General features: G+C 35.8%; 1 protein-coding gene across 1 annotated transcript; it reads left to right on the top strand.

The window, feature by feature from the left end:
- Positions 1-532: 532 nt before the first annotated feature.
- On the top strand, positions 533-12,766 carry cdcp1a (CUB domain containing protein 1a). The gene is made up of 9 exons (XM_081388747.1): positions 533-899; positions 2,090-2,299; positions 4,090-4,431; positions 4,523-4,885; positions 6,949-7,146; positions 9,473-9,850; positions 10,565-10,918; positions 11,032-11,125; positions 12,230-12,766. Exons 1-9 carry the CDS (start codon positions 827-829, stop codon positions 12,606-12,608), a joined length of 2,391 nt encoding a protein of 796 aa, XP_081244873.1. The 5' UTR covers positions 533-826; the 3' UTR covers positions 12,609-12,766.
- The last annotated feature ends 1,097 nt before the right edge of the window (positions 12,767-13,863 follow it).

Below are 13,863 nucleotides of genomic sequence, written 5' to 3'. Positions count from 1 at the left end.
TGCAGGCTTGATGAGCATAAGACGCATAAGGCTACAATGCATCGTTGAAGAAATCAACTAAGACTGTTTCCCGAAACCGTATTGTCGCAAATTGGTCGTTCAACCCATAGACTGTAAAAAAACAAAAAACAAAAAAAAAAAACACAGTTGGTAATGATATCACACAGGTGGTGGAGTAATAACTTCTTTTAATGAATCTGTTTGAGATCTAATTAATGCTAGATGTTTTGCTATAAATTACGAACATGGCATCTGAGGACTATTTCTCAGTTATTTTGCTTTATTTCCAGATTCAATCATAGGCTCGTTCTTACGTAGTAGAGCACGTTTGCACATGCGCAGTCTTCAAAAACGGTGCTTTAAATCTCTTGACAAACTAAAAAACGTAAATGACATTTTTATGTATTCTAAATTAAAGACACAGGTTGAATGTCAGCTTGCTTATTTTGCTCAAGATAATGATTTATTGAGTCCACATGCCATGCAAACTAGAAAATCTTCTAACCACAGCTCGAGATCTGTCGTTCCAACTACACAACTCTGCGATGCTGTGTGTGAATGTTCGCTGGAACGATGGTTTCGGGAAACAGAAAACGTTTCAGTTCACGTCTCATATCGTTGAACTACGCTGGTAACGACGGAACTTCCGAACGTAGTTGGCCAACGATGCTTTTGGGAAACGCACCCCTGGATGACTAACCTGTCCTGGAAGTCTGTCGCAAACCAGGAAGACGCTTTATTGTCTCCGAGGAGCAGTGGAAACTTTCATGTTAAAACTCTGACATTTCCAGACCACTCCTAGGAGTTTATTGTATAATAAGAAGTCATGCGATTTTGGCTGTTCACGTGCTTTTCGCTTCTTTTGTTTTTTTTCCAGTCCTCATTCTCGGAGCTCACAGGTAACATTATCTAACATACACAGGTATAGGCTACACTAGGCTAATATCCATTTCGATGCCCTGTATCGGGGTTCATCTTATTTTTTATTATGTCTTTTCACTTAAGAAATGAATAAAATAAATACACGGGATAACAATGTGTTTGATTTACCCATATCGTAATCTCCTATAGAACAATGCCAATAAAATATTTTAAGAGAAAAGTGTAAAAAAAGAAGTGTAAACAACATTATTTATAACTTAATATCAATGAGAAACTGCATATTTTTTTGTGCTTTATAAAGAATTGTGTCACACTCCATAAATATGTGGGGGAAAAAAAGCTTAAGGTTGAAGTGTTGCTGCAGCATCTGTAATATAGCCTGTTTTTTTTTTTTTTTTTTTCTTGTTATAGGCCTACACTACTGGTCAAAAGTTTGTAAACAGTAAGATTTTTAAATGTTTTTGAAAGAAGTCTCTTTTACTAACCGAGGATGTATTTATTTGATAAAAAAAGTAATATTGTGAAATTATTATGCGAATATATTGTTAAATATTCCTTTTATCAAAGCTGAATTTTCTACATCATTATTTCAGTCCTTCAGTGTCACATGATCCTTCAAAAATGATAGTAAAACGCTGATTTTGTGCTCAATTATTAATAATGGCTCTTATGTTTATCAATGTTGAAAACCATTTTTTGCATGCTTAATATTTTTGTGGAAACCTTGATACATTTTTGTCTGGATTCTTTGATGAATAGAAAGGTTAAAAGAACAGCATTTATTTGAAATATAAATCTTTTGAAACAATGTTTTTATTGTCTGTTTTGATGAATTTAATGTGTTCTTGCTGAATCAAAGTATATTATTATTATTTTTATACATTACTTGTCCCAAACCTTTGAATGGTAGTGTATCATGGTTTCCACAAAAAAAAAAAAAAAAAAGTGAAGCAGCACAATTATTTTCAACATTTCTAATATTCAGAAATGTTTTTTTTGATCAGACACCGAAGACTGCAATGATGCTGGAAATTCAGATTTGATCACAAGAATAAATTACATTTTTGATCAGATAAATGCAACCTTGGAGTTCAGAAGAGACTTCTTTCAGAAACATTAAAAAACTCTGTTTCCAAACCAGTTTCCAAACTGGTACTATACCTACAATCTTTATGTTTGTTTAAGAAAATGTTGTCTTTTCATTTAGGTGGTTCAGAGCTCAAAATAGCTGTTGAAAAGGGCACAAGCATCCATATTAATACTAGTGCTACTGCTGGCATAAACACACAGTGCCAGGTTTGTATAGGCCAGGTGTGCCAGTCTTCTGTGGTCCTCAAAGGTGCCACGCGTCTGAATTTCAGCTGTTCACAGCCAGAGAACGTGTTCACCGTGCAGATCTTCAGGGATAAGCCTAATGGTGAGTGCTGTCAGATACAAATGATATTTTTACTCCTTACATTTTTAATTTAGACAATCATATTTCACTGGTCATTAAGACATAACATGTATTCAGAGATTTGTTTAAATGATGTAAATGCATATTTGCGGAATACTGACCATAAATGAAAAAGTATTATAATGTTTGCCATTATATTACTAATAATATGAAAGCAAACGCTATAATACTTTTATAATATATAATTATAATACTATCTATAATAAACAGAGACCGTCACTGCATCCGAAATCGCATTTTGGTACTACATTTGAATTTGATTGTACTTCGTGACCGTTAAAAATGTATGTTCAGACCTTATGCGCCAGAGAAACGAGGGCGCCGCCATCTTTAGAATATTGTCTTTGAACTTCCGTTTTTGCGGTCGCTCTGTATATAGAGAGCCTAAGTCCCTCCCCTTCCGGTCGACCACCATGGGACCTTATTTCGGAAAAATATTGTATGGTAGTCAATGGCGAGAGACAACAAATATTTTGATCTCGTTTGAATTGTGCCCTGATTTACACATATGATGTTTGTCAATTTAAAAGATACATTTTAAAGTCAAGAAAGTCGCAGCTTGATGTAAAACTGCTGAGGTATAAGACTGTGAAAATACGTAATTACAAAGACTACAAACCCAGAAGGCGCACATGCGACGTCATACCTTTTCTCTCAATGAATGAAGCTAACTTTACTGAAGCTAACGTCTGTCATTTTATTCTATAGTCTTACATTATAATCGTAACGTTACGCCGTCATGCCTGAGTGTTTTGAGCCAGAATACACACATACGAGCAACGGATCTTGTGACGTACATAGTGCGAGACGAGAGATGTAGTTCATTGAGCGATTTTCACATAAAACTAAACGTTACTCTTCTGTTTTATGACAAACTGCGACTTTCTTGACTTTCATAATTACCTTTTAAATTGACAAACATCATATGTGTAGTTCAGGGCACAGTTCAGACGGAATAAAAAGATAAGTTATCTCTCGCCATTGACTTCCATACATATTTTTTCCGAAGTAAGGTCCCATGAGCCGGAAGCGGAGGGGCGGGACTTAGGCTCTCTATTTCTATGGCATTGCTGTCCAGGAGTCATTAGCTTTTGAAGTGGATTTACTTAAAGTTAACGAAAGTTATCATGAGGATTGTAATGTTTAAAGCAGATGTCTTAACAAATGTTAGACCGGGAAGATTTTAAAACGAGCCGTTCATAAATACGCAAGATCGCTGTGAAAATACAGACCGGAAGTCAAAAGACAACGAGCGCAGCGCTGAAAAGGGGCGGGGCTACGTCTATATAGTATGAAAATGGATAGTATGAATGAAATTCGGTTGTTACTGTCACGTGACCCACCAGCGTCGCTTCACTGCCATTTATATATCCAATCCATGGGTAAAGTGTCCATCATATGCGCACTTCAGAATCTCCCTGGAAGTAGTAGGTCATCCGGATACTTCTCGCCCACTTTTTTCCCCAGTACTATGTATTCAGACATGCTACTGTTTTTCGTATACTATGTAGTATGGAAGTATTCGATTTCGAACACATTGCGTAAACTAATAAAGATGGAGAGCGCTGTGTTCTCAGGGTATGTTACACGACGAAAGTTTTTTTTTTTTGTTTTTTTTTTGCATACAGATGACAATGTTGTCAAAACGTTCCCTGTTCATACTCTGCGAAAACGACTAAAAACACTGTTTTTCATGGTCAGCTTAAAAAATCTACAGGGTCTTTATCTGACATAACACATTTGTTCAACAGTGATATCAGACATTGAACCCAAAAATCACCATGCCTTTCAAAAGTTCAATCGGACCTTCACCTGGAATCTGAAGCCAGCCAGAGCGACAATCCATGTGAATTTCAGTAGGACTGGTATACGGCAGATTCAGCCGACAGACGACTGCCCAGACAAGCACGTTTACATCCTCACAGTGGAGAATGTCACCGTTGGGAGGTTTTGTCGGAATGGAACTATTAGACAAGTCGATGTGCCTAAAGTTGGCGAACTGTCTTTGGAAGTGTCTGGAGGTCAACCTCTGGACATGACAGCTATCAGCGTATTACGCGTATTACAAGCTATCAGCGTATCTCCCATTGATGGTAAGTGCAATGGTAAAGCTTATATATTTAAACACAAATTGTCTAAACAAAATTGTCATATGTGAACTGTTTAACTTTCTTTATTTTACAGCACTGGTTAAAATCCATGTTGTTCTCCCAGAGAAGAGTTCAACCCAGGAATTCTTTACCCCAAACACTTTTCCTGAAAATACACAGACAGTTTGGTATTTCAAAGTGCCCCATACGTACTACACAGACGTGCGCATTCTGAGCCACACTGTTCCAACATGCCTCCAACCTGAAAACACCCCTACAATGAAGTACTTTTGGCCCGGCAAGACCAGTGTGGTAAAACCGCTGAACGGAAGCCAGCCAATGGTGGAGACTGGAGATTTTTATCTCTACATAAGGAACTGCAACATGTCCTGGCCACGTCCTCCATCGCAAGGCCTAATGGTGCACTTTCAGATCTCTGCCATCACGAGAACAAAGGGTATGTAACATTTTTATTACAAGATGTTAATACATTGTGTTAACAAAATAAAAGGGATAATTAAAATTGCATGTTATTTTTATGTAGTACTGTCCTGACTAAGAGTTTCACATAACCGCTGTTTATATATAGTCCACATTACATTACAAAATCATAACTGAATTTAAACAAATCAACCAGTTCAAAAGTTCACATGCTCTTGATACTGTGTGTCCTTACCTGGATGATCAAGTTAAGTAACCTTTATTTATATATCGCTTTATACAATACAGATAGTTTCAAAGCAGCTTTACAGTGAAAATGATGCATTTCGGCTGTTGTTCAGCTGAAGTCAGTTCAGTGTTGATTTCGATCATCAAATATTAAATTAGTTCATTTCATCTATAAAGCAGTTCTGCAAAAAATGTCATCGTCCAGCTCAGTTCAGTTCTTTACAGCAGCGTCATTACAGTCAGATCAATAATATTGTTGAATTTGAAGTGATCAGTGTCTGGTTTTATGTTTGTAATGGCTATTCATGAGTCCGTTGTTTGTCCTGAACAGTTAAACTGCCCAATGTTCTTCAAACAAATCTTCTAGATCATCATTCATGGTCCTGGATGTTGATTTGGAATTTGTGGAATTCTGTTTGAACAAATCATCTCTGTTATTCCGCTCTCAGTTCCTACAGAGTGTGTGTGTGTGTGTGTGTGTGTGTGTGTGTGTGAGTGTGTGTGTGGGGACCAAATTTGGGCAGAATGCTGGGATTACACCTCTACTCTTTTTTTCGAAGGACATCCTGGGATTTTTTATGGCCACAGAGAGTCAGGACCTCGGTTTAACTTCTCAACCGAAGGACTGTGTTTGTTTCGAGATATAGTGTGTCCCCATCCCCATGCGTTAGGACCCACACAGACCACAGGGTGAGCGCCCCCTGCTGGCCTCACCAACATCTCTTCCAACAGCAACCCAGGAGTCTCCCATCCAAGCACTGACCAGGCTCAACCCTGCTTAGCTTCCGTGGGGAACCAGTCTTGGGCTACAGAGTGATATGGCTGCCAGAAATTATTACATTCTTTCATTCTAGTTATACCCTGTGAGAGCAAAATCAGTAAGTTTTAGTCAAATGCGATAACATTAACTAGCATTTTTGGGAAAAAGAAACTCCTCTTTGGGTCAAAATGACCGGAACACAACTTGCATGGAAACATATCTCAATAATATCACAATATCCAAAAATATCTGACTAACTAGAAATGATTTTATTAGCTCACTGTATTAGCCTGTAGGGCCTGTTCGCTTTTGGCCGGTTAAGAGGAGTGTTTACCTACCTAGTTTGTTAGATTGTAATTAGTGATCGACCGATATTGATTTTTTATAACCGATACCGATACCGATTATTTTCATGTTTATGTGCCGATTACCGATATGCAGAACCGATATTTATTTACTGTTATACTTCTGTTTTTGACACAATTATTACAACACAAATGAACTGAACAAACAATTTTATTTATAACAATCACTCCCTCCTTGCATACATAAAAAAAAAATATATATTTATACACAAATAAATAGAGGGGTCTGAGTCCAAAAAATAAAGTGCACTGTTACTAAGTGTCTTTGTTTAAAAATAAAAGCTTTGATGAAGTAAAAAATAAAGCACAAAAATTATTCTAACATATATTCAAAAATAGTTGAGTGATGTATCTTTAAGTGGTTCCACATGTTGGAGGTATGTTTTGTATTGTATTTTGTATTGAAATGTAATTTATTTTAAACAGTTTTAGAAGGTTTGTAATTTTCCTAAGCTTTGTCAGTGGTTATCGACCATTTCAATTTCTTTTTTTGTTGAATTTTGAGAATGTTTTGTGAAAAAAAGGTTTCTTTTCAGTACAATTGTCTTATACTGTATCAGCATTTAAATTGTCCTGCCCTGCACTCAATCTTCTAGATAAAGGATGAGTTCACTGTACCTCGACACATCACAGTCTCTATTCTCATAATACTATTATTTCATCTTTTGACCACTATTTCATATAATGTTTATTTGACATCTATTGTTCTTCTTGTCACTGTTGCAGGGCAGTGTATAGGACATCTGCCTGAGAATCAAACGCTACAAATACGTGTGATGAAAAAGAAACCCAAGTCCTCCTGTGTGTTGAAACTGGATTCGGTCATAATGGACATGGTCACCATAGCTTCAGGGAGCCGTTACAACCTTGACATCTTTGACTGTAACAAGGAAGAACTAGAGTGGACAGTCAACCAGACCATAGGTACTCAACTGTGTGTGTAATGATCCACCCCTCTGAGCCTTAAATAAGACTATATCCTAAATGTTTTGAGCTTTATCTCACTGTGTAAAATCACTACTAGAACAGAAAGTTCACCAGTTAAATCTTCTATTATTTAAGCAGGTCAGGTACATGACTTTGGGGCAAACTATTGTTAGTAGGTATTCCCTAAACTTCTCAGGTACCTTCAGAACATGATAGAGAAAACACCTACAAACTTTTTGTGGCTTATTGTGGCGATTATCTAAGCCAAATTTGGTGGTGGTGTTTTTGATAGAAATCCAAGATGGCAACCAAAATAATGGGGAGGACACAAACTTATGGGTTAACTCTACTGTGCAATTTCAAAAGAATATGGCTAACACTTTACTTGAAGGGGTGTGCATAAGACTGACATGACACCTTTATAATCATGACATGGCAGATGGCATAAATATGAAGGAGGTCTTATGCATGTTTATGACAACTTTCATTAAGTGTCATTCGCTCAATTATGACATTTTTAATGCAAATATGACATTGTTTGAGATGTCTTTGTTATGACAACTTGACATAAACCAATACATCATAACCTGTCAGTGTCTTTGTCATGACAACTTGACATTACCAAGACAACATAAATTGTCATAAATATATCATAAACAGCAGATTAATTATCAAACTTACAAAAACACTTAGCTTTATGGGTTAACATTTCATTAAACTGTCAGGTGGTTGGTTTTGACATTGGCTGTCATGAGGCCATTATAACTGTGTCATGAATGTTTTTCTTGACCTCAACTACAGTGGTACAAATTTAATTTGTCATTAAAATGTTATAATGTCTTTATGACAGCCAATGTCAAAACCAACCACATGACATTTTAATGAAATGTTAACCCATAAAGCTAAGTGGTTTCTTAAGTTTGATAATTAATCTGCTGTTTATGACATATTTATGACAATTTATGTTGTCTTGGTAATGTCAAGTTGTCATGACAAAGACATCTCACACAATGTCATATTTGCATTAAAAATGTCATAATTGAGCGAATGACACTTAATGACAGTTGTCATAAACATGCATAAAACCTCCTTCATATTCATGACATGTGTCATGTCATGATTATCCTCCTGGGACCCAGAAAAAAAAAGTTTTTTGAATTTAGTTTTTTTCCATGTCATCACACTGTTTAGATCACAATAAACAAATGGTAAAAAAACATTTTTGCAAAATAATATTTTATCCATAAGTTATGCTATGTCCTCTGTAGTGGACGCCAGGACTAAGTTGTTTAAAAAATAAAATGACATGAAATTATATGTCTGGGATTTTTTTTTTCAATCACCAATAAATTTGGGGGTTTCAGGATTTTTTCAACCAAAATTTGTATAAAGATTATTCTCAACTATGTTATGAAAGAAATAACGGAATGAATTGATACACCATTTTACATTATGCAATATGTGGGTAAAATGTCCATAAATTAATATTCCCATTCAATGCAATGTATATATAAACTGTATCTAATTTGCACCTTAATGTGTTCTTGGAGCAACATTTAATGAAAAAAGAAGTGTAATAATTGGAGTAATAATTGGCAACATTTTAATAATAATATCTAATATTTCATAGGAATATTGATGTATAATTTATTTCCATATTCACTTGTTGTGTCTCACAAAATGCCTGATAAACATGATTTAAGTCCTGATGTCCTCTACAGTGGACACGTTTGAAATCAATGCCCTGTTCTGTAACAGAAAATATTTGTTTTATTTGAAACCCCTTAACATTTTCCTGAGATGTTGTTTTATGAAATACAATTTGAAAAGTAGTCCAATTTAAAGAATAATTACAATATATTATCATATTTCCATAAGAATGCTACATTTGATCACTAAATTAATGTCAGACATTTTTAAAGACCAAGGAGTAGTTGTTTTCATGGTGAAACCTCCAAACATTTGGTATCTCTGAAAAGTCCTGAATGTGCTCTTTACAGGACACCCAGGTTGTGACATGTGACATGTATGACGTCAGAGAAATTCACTAAAATATAATGTCCACTACAGTGGACAAAAGTCTATTCTTGGGTCCCAGGAGGCTATGACGGTGTCTTATGCACACCCCTTCAAGTAAAGTGTTACCGAATAGGTTACAAGACCCAAAGGCCTAAGAATAATAATAATAAACATAAACAAAAAGAAGAAGTTCTTTAAAGTTATCATTCTTGGTGTGAATGGGCCTTTAATGCTCTTTTAGTTCTTGGCCCACAACAATTACACATTCCTCTATTCATCATTTACTTTGTTTCTTCATCAACAGAATGTAAAGAATGGAGAAACTGTGCATCCACTCCTTTCTCTATAACCTTTGATTACGAGCTGCAGTGTATCTCAGGAGTTCTGAAGACGATCACATGGCACCTTCACGGCCCGCCGAACAGTACAGTGGAGCTCCAGTCCCCTACAGGCGGTCTGCATCACTGTCTGCCTGAGGACAAATACAATAGCATCCTCCTCCTAAATGTGTCCCATGTTAACACTGGCATCACTGTTGGGCAGTTTTGTCCAAAGGGAACCATTGAGAAAATCCAGATCCGTGAATCCAGTATTGCAGTAACTGCCTCCGTTACAAGTTTCAGTGGCCAGAATTTGGCAGCTAAACCCTTTTTAAATTATTCATTTACACAAGACATATCAGGTAAAGGATTTCACTATACATTCATTATACATTACTGCAAATGGAATTTGTCTCTTGAGGAAAATATATAGCAGGTGCATGACTTAGTAGAACAAAAATGGTGTAAAGATTTTGAGTTTTAAATTGACACACTACCGTTTAAAGTTTTTTACCGTTAAAACATTTTTTTTTTTTACAAAAGTGTCAGTTATATCATATTGTTATAATCTAACAAATTTTTTAGATTTCAAATAAATGCTTTTCTTTTAAACTTTCTATTCATCAAAGAATAATGAAAAAAAATATTTATCATGGTTTGCATAAAAATATTAAGCATCACAACGTTGATAATAATCAGAAATGTTTCTTGAGACACAAATCAGCATATTCAAATTATTTCTGAAGGATCATGTGACTCTGAAGACTGGAGTAATGATGCTGAAAATTCAGCTTTGATCACAGGAATAAATTACATTTGAAAATATGTTACAGTAGAAAACAGTTCTTTTAAATTGTAATAATATTTCACAATATTCCTGTTTTTAATGTATTTTTGATCTAATAAATGCAGCCTTGATTAGCATAAAGAGATTTCTTTCAAAGACATTAAAAAAATCTAACCAACCCCAAACCTTTCAACTGTAGTGTACCTGCTCAAATAAATTCATTGTGAGTAACTTGATATCAAAAATCAAAGCAGTTATTGAGTTTTGCTGTTCTGTCGTTCTCATACAGAGCACTATATATTCACTGTTGCACCAAAAAAGGATAACCCTACCGTGTTGGCGACCCCAGTCTGGCCGTCCGGGATGAAATCCTCCAGCACTGTGTCCTGGATCGTTAACATTGAGCCACAGCTTGTGAGCAAACTGAAGTTCAGGAATGTCAGCCAGCCCAAGTGTAAGGGAGGGCACACAAACATTGCAGTGTGGACCATTCCCTCTCAAACGGAGGTGTACAGTACTAAAAAGGATGTGAATATTAATGATATCCTGGTCCAAGGAAGTTTTTACCTTAACATGTCTAATTGCAAGTCCTCAACAGTACCTTTCAGGGCAATGATGGAGATCACACTGCAGAACAACACAAGTGAGAGAGCCTTACTTCCTTCTGTCCACTAGATTCCCATTAGAATGTCCATATAATATATCAATAGGGGAAAAACTTGAAAAATGAAGTGAAATGTATTGTCATGTTTTCAGATAAGTTTTCAGACATGCTTCTGGGCATCATCCTGAGTATCGTGGGCATCGTGTTGATGATCATAACAGCCGTGGTGATTTGGATTGTTCTCAGGTGAGAGTTTTCCAAAAACATATTTTTAATATACTGTAGCTGAAAGCAGCATTTACAGTGGTTCAAGCACTTTAAGGCCTTTAGGCGCATATGAAAAAATATATTAAGTGTTATTAAACAAGCCTGTGACCACCTAAATAAGAGATGAAAAAAGATCATTTTCAGGTAATGTATAGCACCATCCTGACCTCCATAAAAGTTTACATGCTTGTTAAGAATCATGTGTCGCATGTCCCTTCTGAATTTCATGAAGGTTTGAGGTTTTGTAGGAATAATCGGCTTTAGGGTAAACTGTATGGGTCACATCCATTTTGAAATGACTACTATAGCCATTTTTTATAATTATTAATCTGGGGAGTCCTGAGATATGTACTAAACTGGTTTCATTGAGGTTGAGCAAAAAACCTTTGTAATTTGTGTATTTTGTATATAAAATACAAAAGTATTTTTTTTTCTTGAGGTAAAGTTGTTCAGATTGAGATCCAACAAATGATTTAAATGATGTGTATGTGCGAAATATCTCAAAGTTTCACACATATAAAATGTGATAGCGCCTATCTGATGGTAATTTCTTTCAAAATTTTCACTGTCTTTGGAGGCCATGAGTGAAAACATGTCCACCGAGTTTTATTTTGATCGACCTCTGTTAACCTTGTCTAATAGCTTCTGAATGTTGATTGGCTGATGGTCGCCATATTTTTAAAGTCAGTGTCCTCATAGACAATGATGGTACCTTGGACAAAGACACTGAATGCCAATTTTAAGACAGTCTGGCCAACTGTTGCATAGCCATTTTCAATTTTATTTCGGTTATAGCACCACCAAGTGGCCAAACGCTGCAATTTTGTTCATATTATATGTAAATGAGCCCATACACATGTGCACCAAGTTTGGTGAAATTATCTCATTCAATTCAAGAGTTATAGCCATTTAAGTAAAAGTGATATATTGAGCCAAGCTCTCTTCAAACGTTTGGCAAGTGTGTGTTTTTTTTTGTTGGGATAATTATTGATATTAGGTCTCCAGAGAATCTTTCTGCACTGGTTTGGTTCAGTATTGTACTGTAATATTTGATTCTTAACAAAGCATCTTAATATTGCACAGGAAAAAGAAGAGGAATAAGGCTCCCCCGGTGTCCGTCTACAATCCCAATCCGCATGCTTTCCTTCCAGGCCTCCATGGTATCCCCAAAACACAGGAGGAGGAGGTAGATCCTCACACTTATGTGTACATAGACGATACTCTAGTATATTCTCATCTGCTTACACATGATGCTGAAAATGAAGAATGTACAGATGAGAGCGGCCCGCCTTTACCTGACAGAGCAGTCAGAAAAGGGAAAAGCGTGGTCACTAAAGGCAGCGCGATGGTTGACAATGAGATCTATGGTTATATTCAGGGACAGTCAACTACATCTGGCACACCAAAGTCTCCCATCAAAACCTCTGAGGAAGGGGCCGATGAAACCAGACTGTGTGGGTGAAGGAAAAGAGGCCTTGATGGAATTTGATTTTCTACTGGACAATGAATATTTTTTTAGGTGTCTACGACACTTATATATTTAGTGATTTCATGTTTGAACAGCCTGCTTGTTTTAAAGATGGTATGTTTTTGCATATTAAAATGTCTACATTCATTTGCACTATGTGAAGTTAAAGATACATTTTCTAGAGATAAAACAAACTGATTGTGATTAGAAATGTTATTATTGCAAAGCGTTAACCGAGTGACCTCACTGGTGAATATGTGAGCGTTGACTCAATCTCATGGGAAAATAACTATTTCACTAGTGATTTCATATGAATTTGTAAAAATGGAATTGTATGAAAACATATATGTATATTTTTTTTAAGTAAACTGAAAGGTTCACCATACTGATCATTGAGGCATGAGCAGATTGTTCTAAAACATACAAATGAGATCATACAAATCCATATGAATAGCCACCAATTCGCCAAAGCATAAAATAGTTACAAATAGCCATGTTTAGAAATTTGAGATGATGCTAGAGGCTCAACTGCAAACCCATCAAACTACTCTTGTTTTATGGCTTTTGTGAATCTGCTGAGCTACTTAAAGGGATAGTTCACCCCAAAATGTAATTTCTGTCATTATTTACTCAACCTCAAAATGTCATAAACCAGAATGAGTTTCTTCTGTTGAACACAAATGAAGATATTTTGAAGAATGTTGGTAACCAATGATGGCAATGATGACAGAATTAAAATATTTGGGTGAACTATCCCTTAAACACAGGGGGCTTCTGCTATCAGTTGTGTCTGGTTATTAAACGGATGATTCTTCGATCTAGATTTAAAACTAAAGTGTGAACCCTGCAGCAGGGACGCTATTGCCAGGCCATTAAGGGTGATATTATATTTATCATTACTTTATTAAATGCATCTGTCTTGTGTTTTATGTAAAATACTAGTCATTCAGAATGCTAAAGCTATATTACCAATACAATTTTCTCAATATCAACAGAAGGTTTGTTTATTTACACCAACTTTTTAATGCTTCGCATACTCAACTTTTGTATAATGTACAGTAATGAATCTAAACGCCTCCGATTGGCCACTGCATTCACAAACATCATAGGTTATAATGCTCTACACTGAGGGAAAAAACACTTAAGGCATAAAAAGAAAACACAAATGCAATATTTAGTCTTTTATTGCCTGATTTTAGGGGAAAATCTTCAGAAAGAATTAAAATATGGTAATATGGGTTAAACAAAG

Source organism: Scardinius erythrophthalmus (assembly GCF_964197995.2).
Source record: "Scardinius erythrophthalmus genome assembly, chromosome: 16".
NCBI lineage: Eukaryota > Metazoa > Chordata > Actinopteri > Cypriniformes > Leuciscidae > Scardinius > Scardinius erythrophthalmus.
This window is presented reverse-complemented; position numbering and strand designations above follow the sequence as displayed.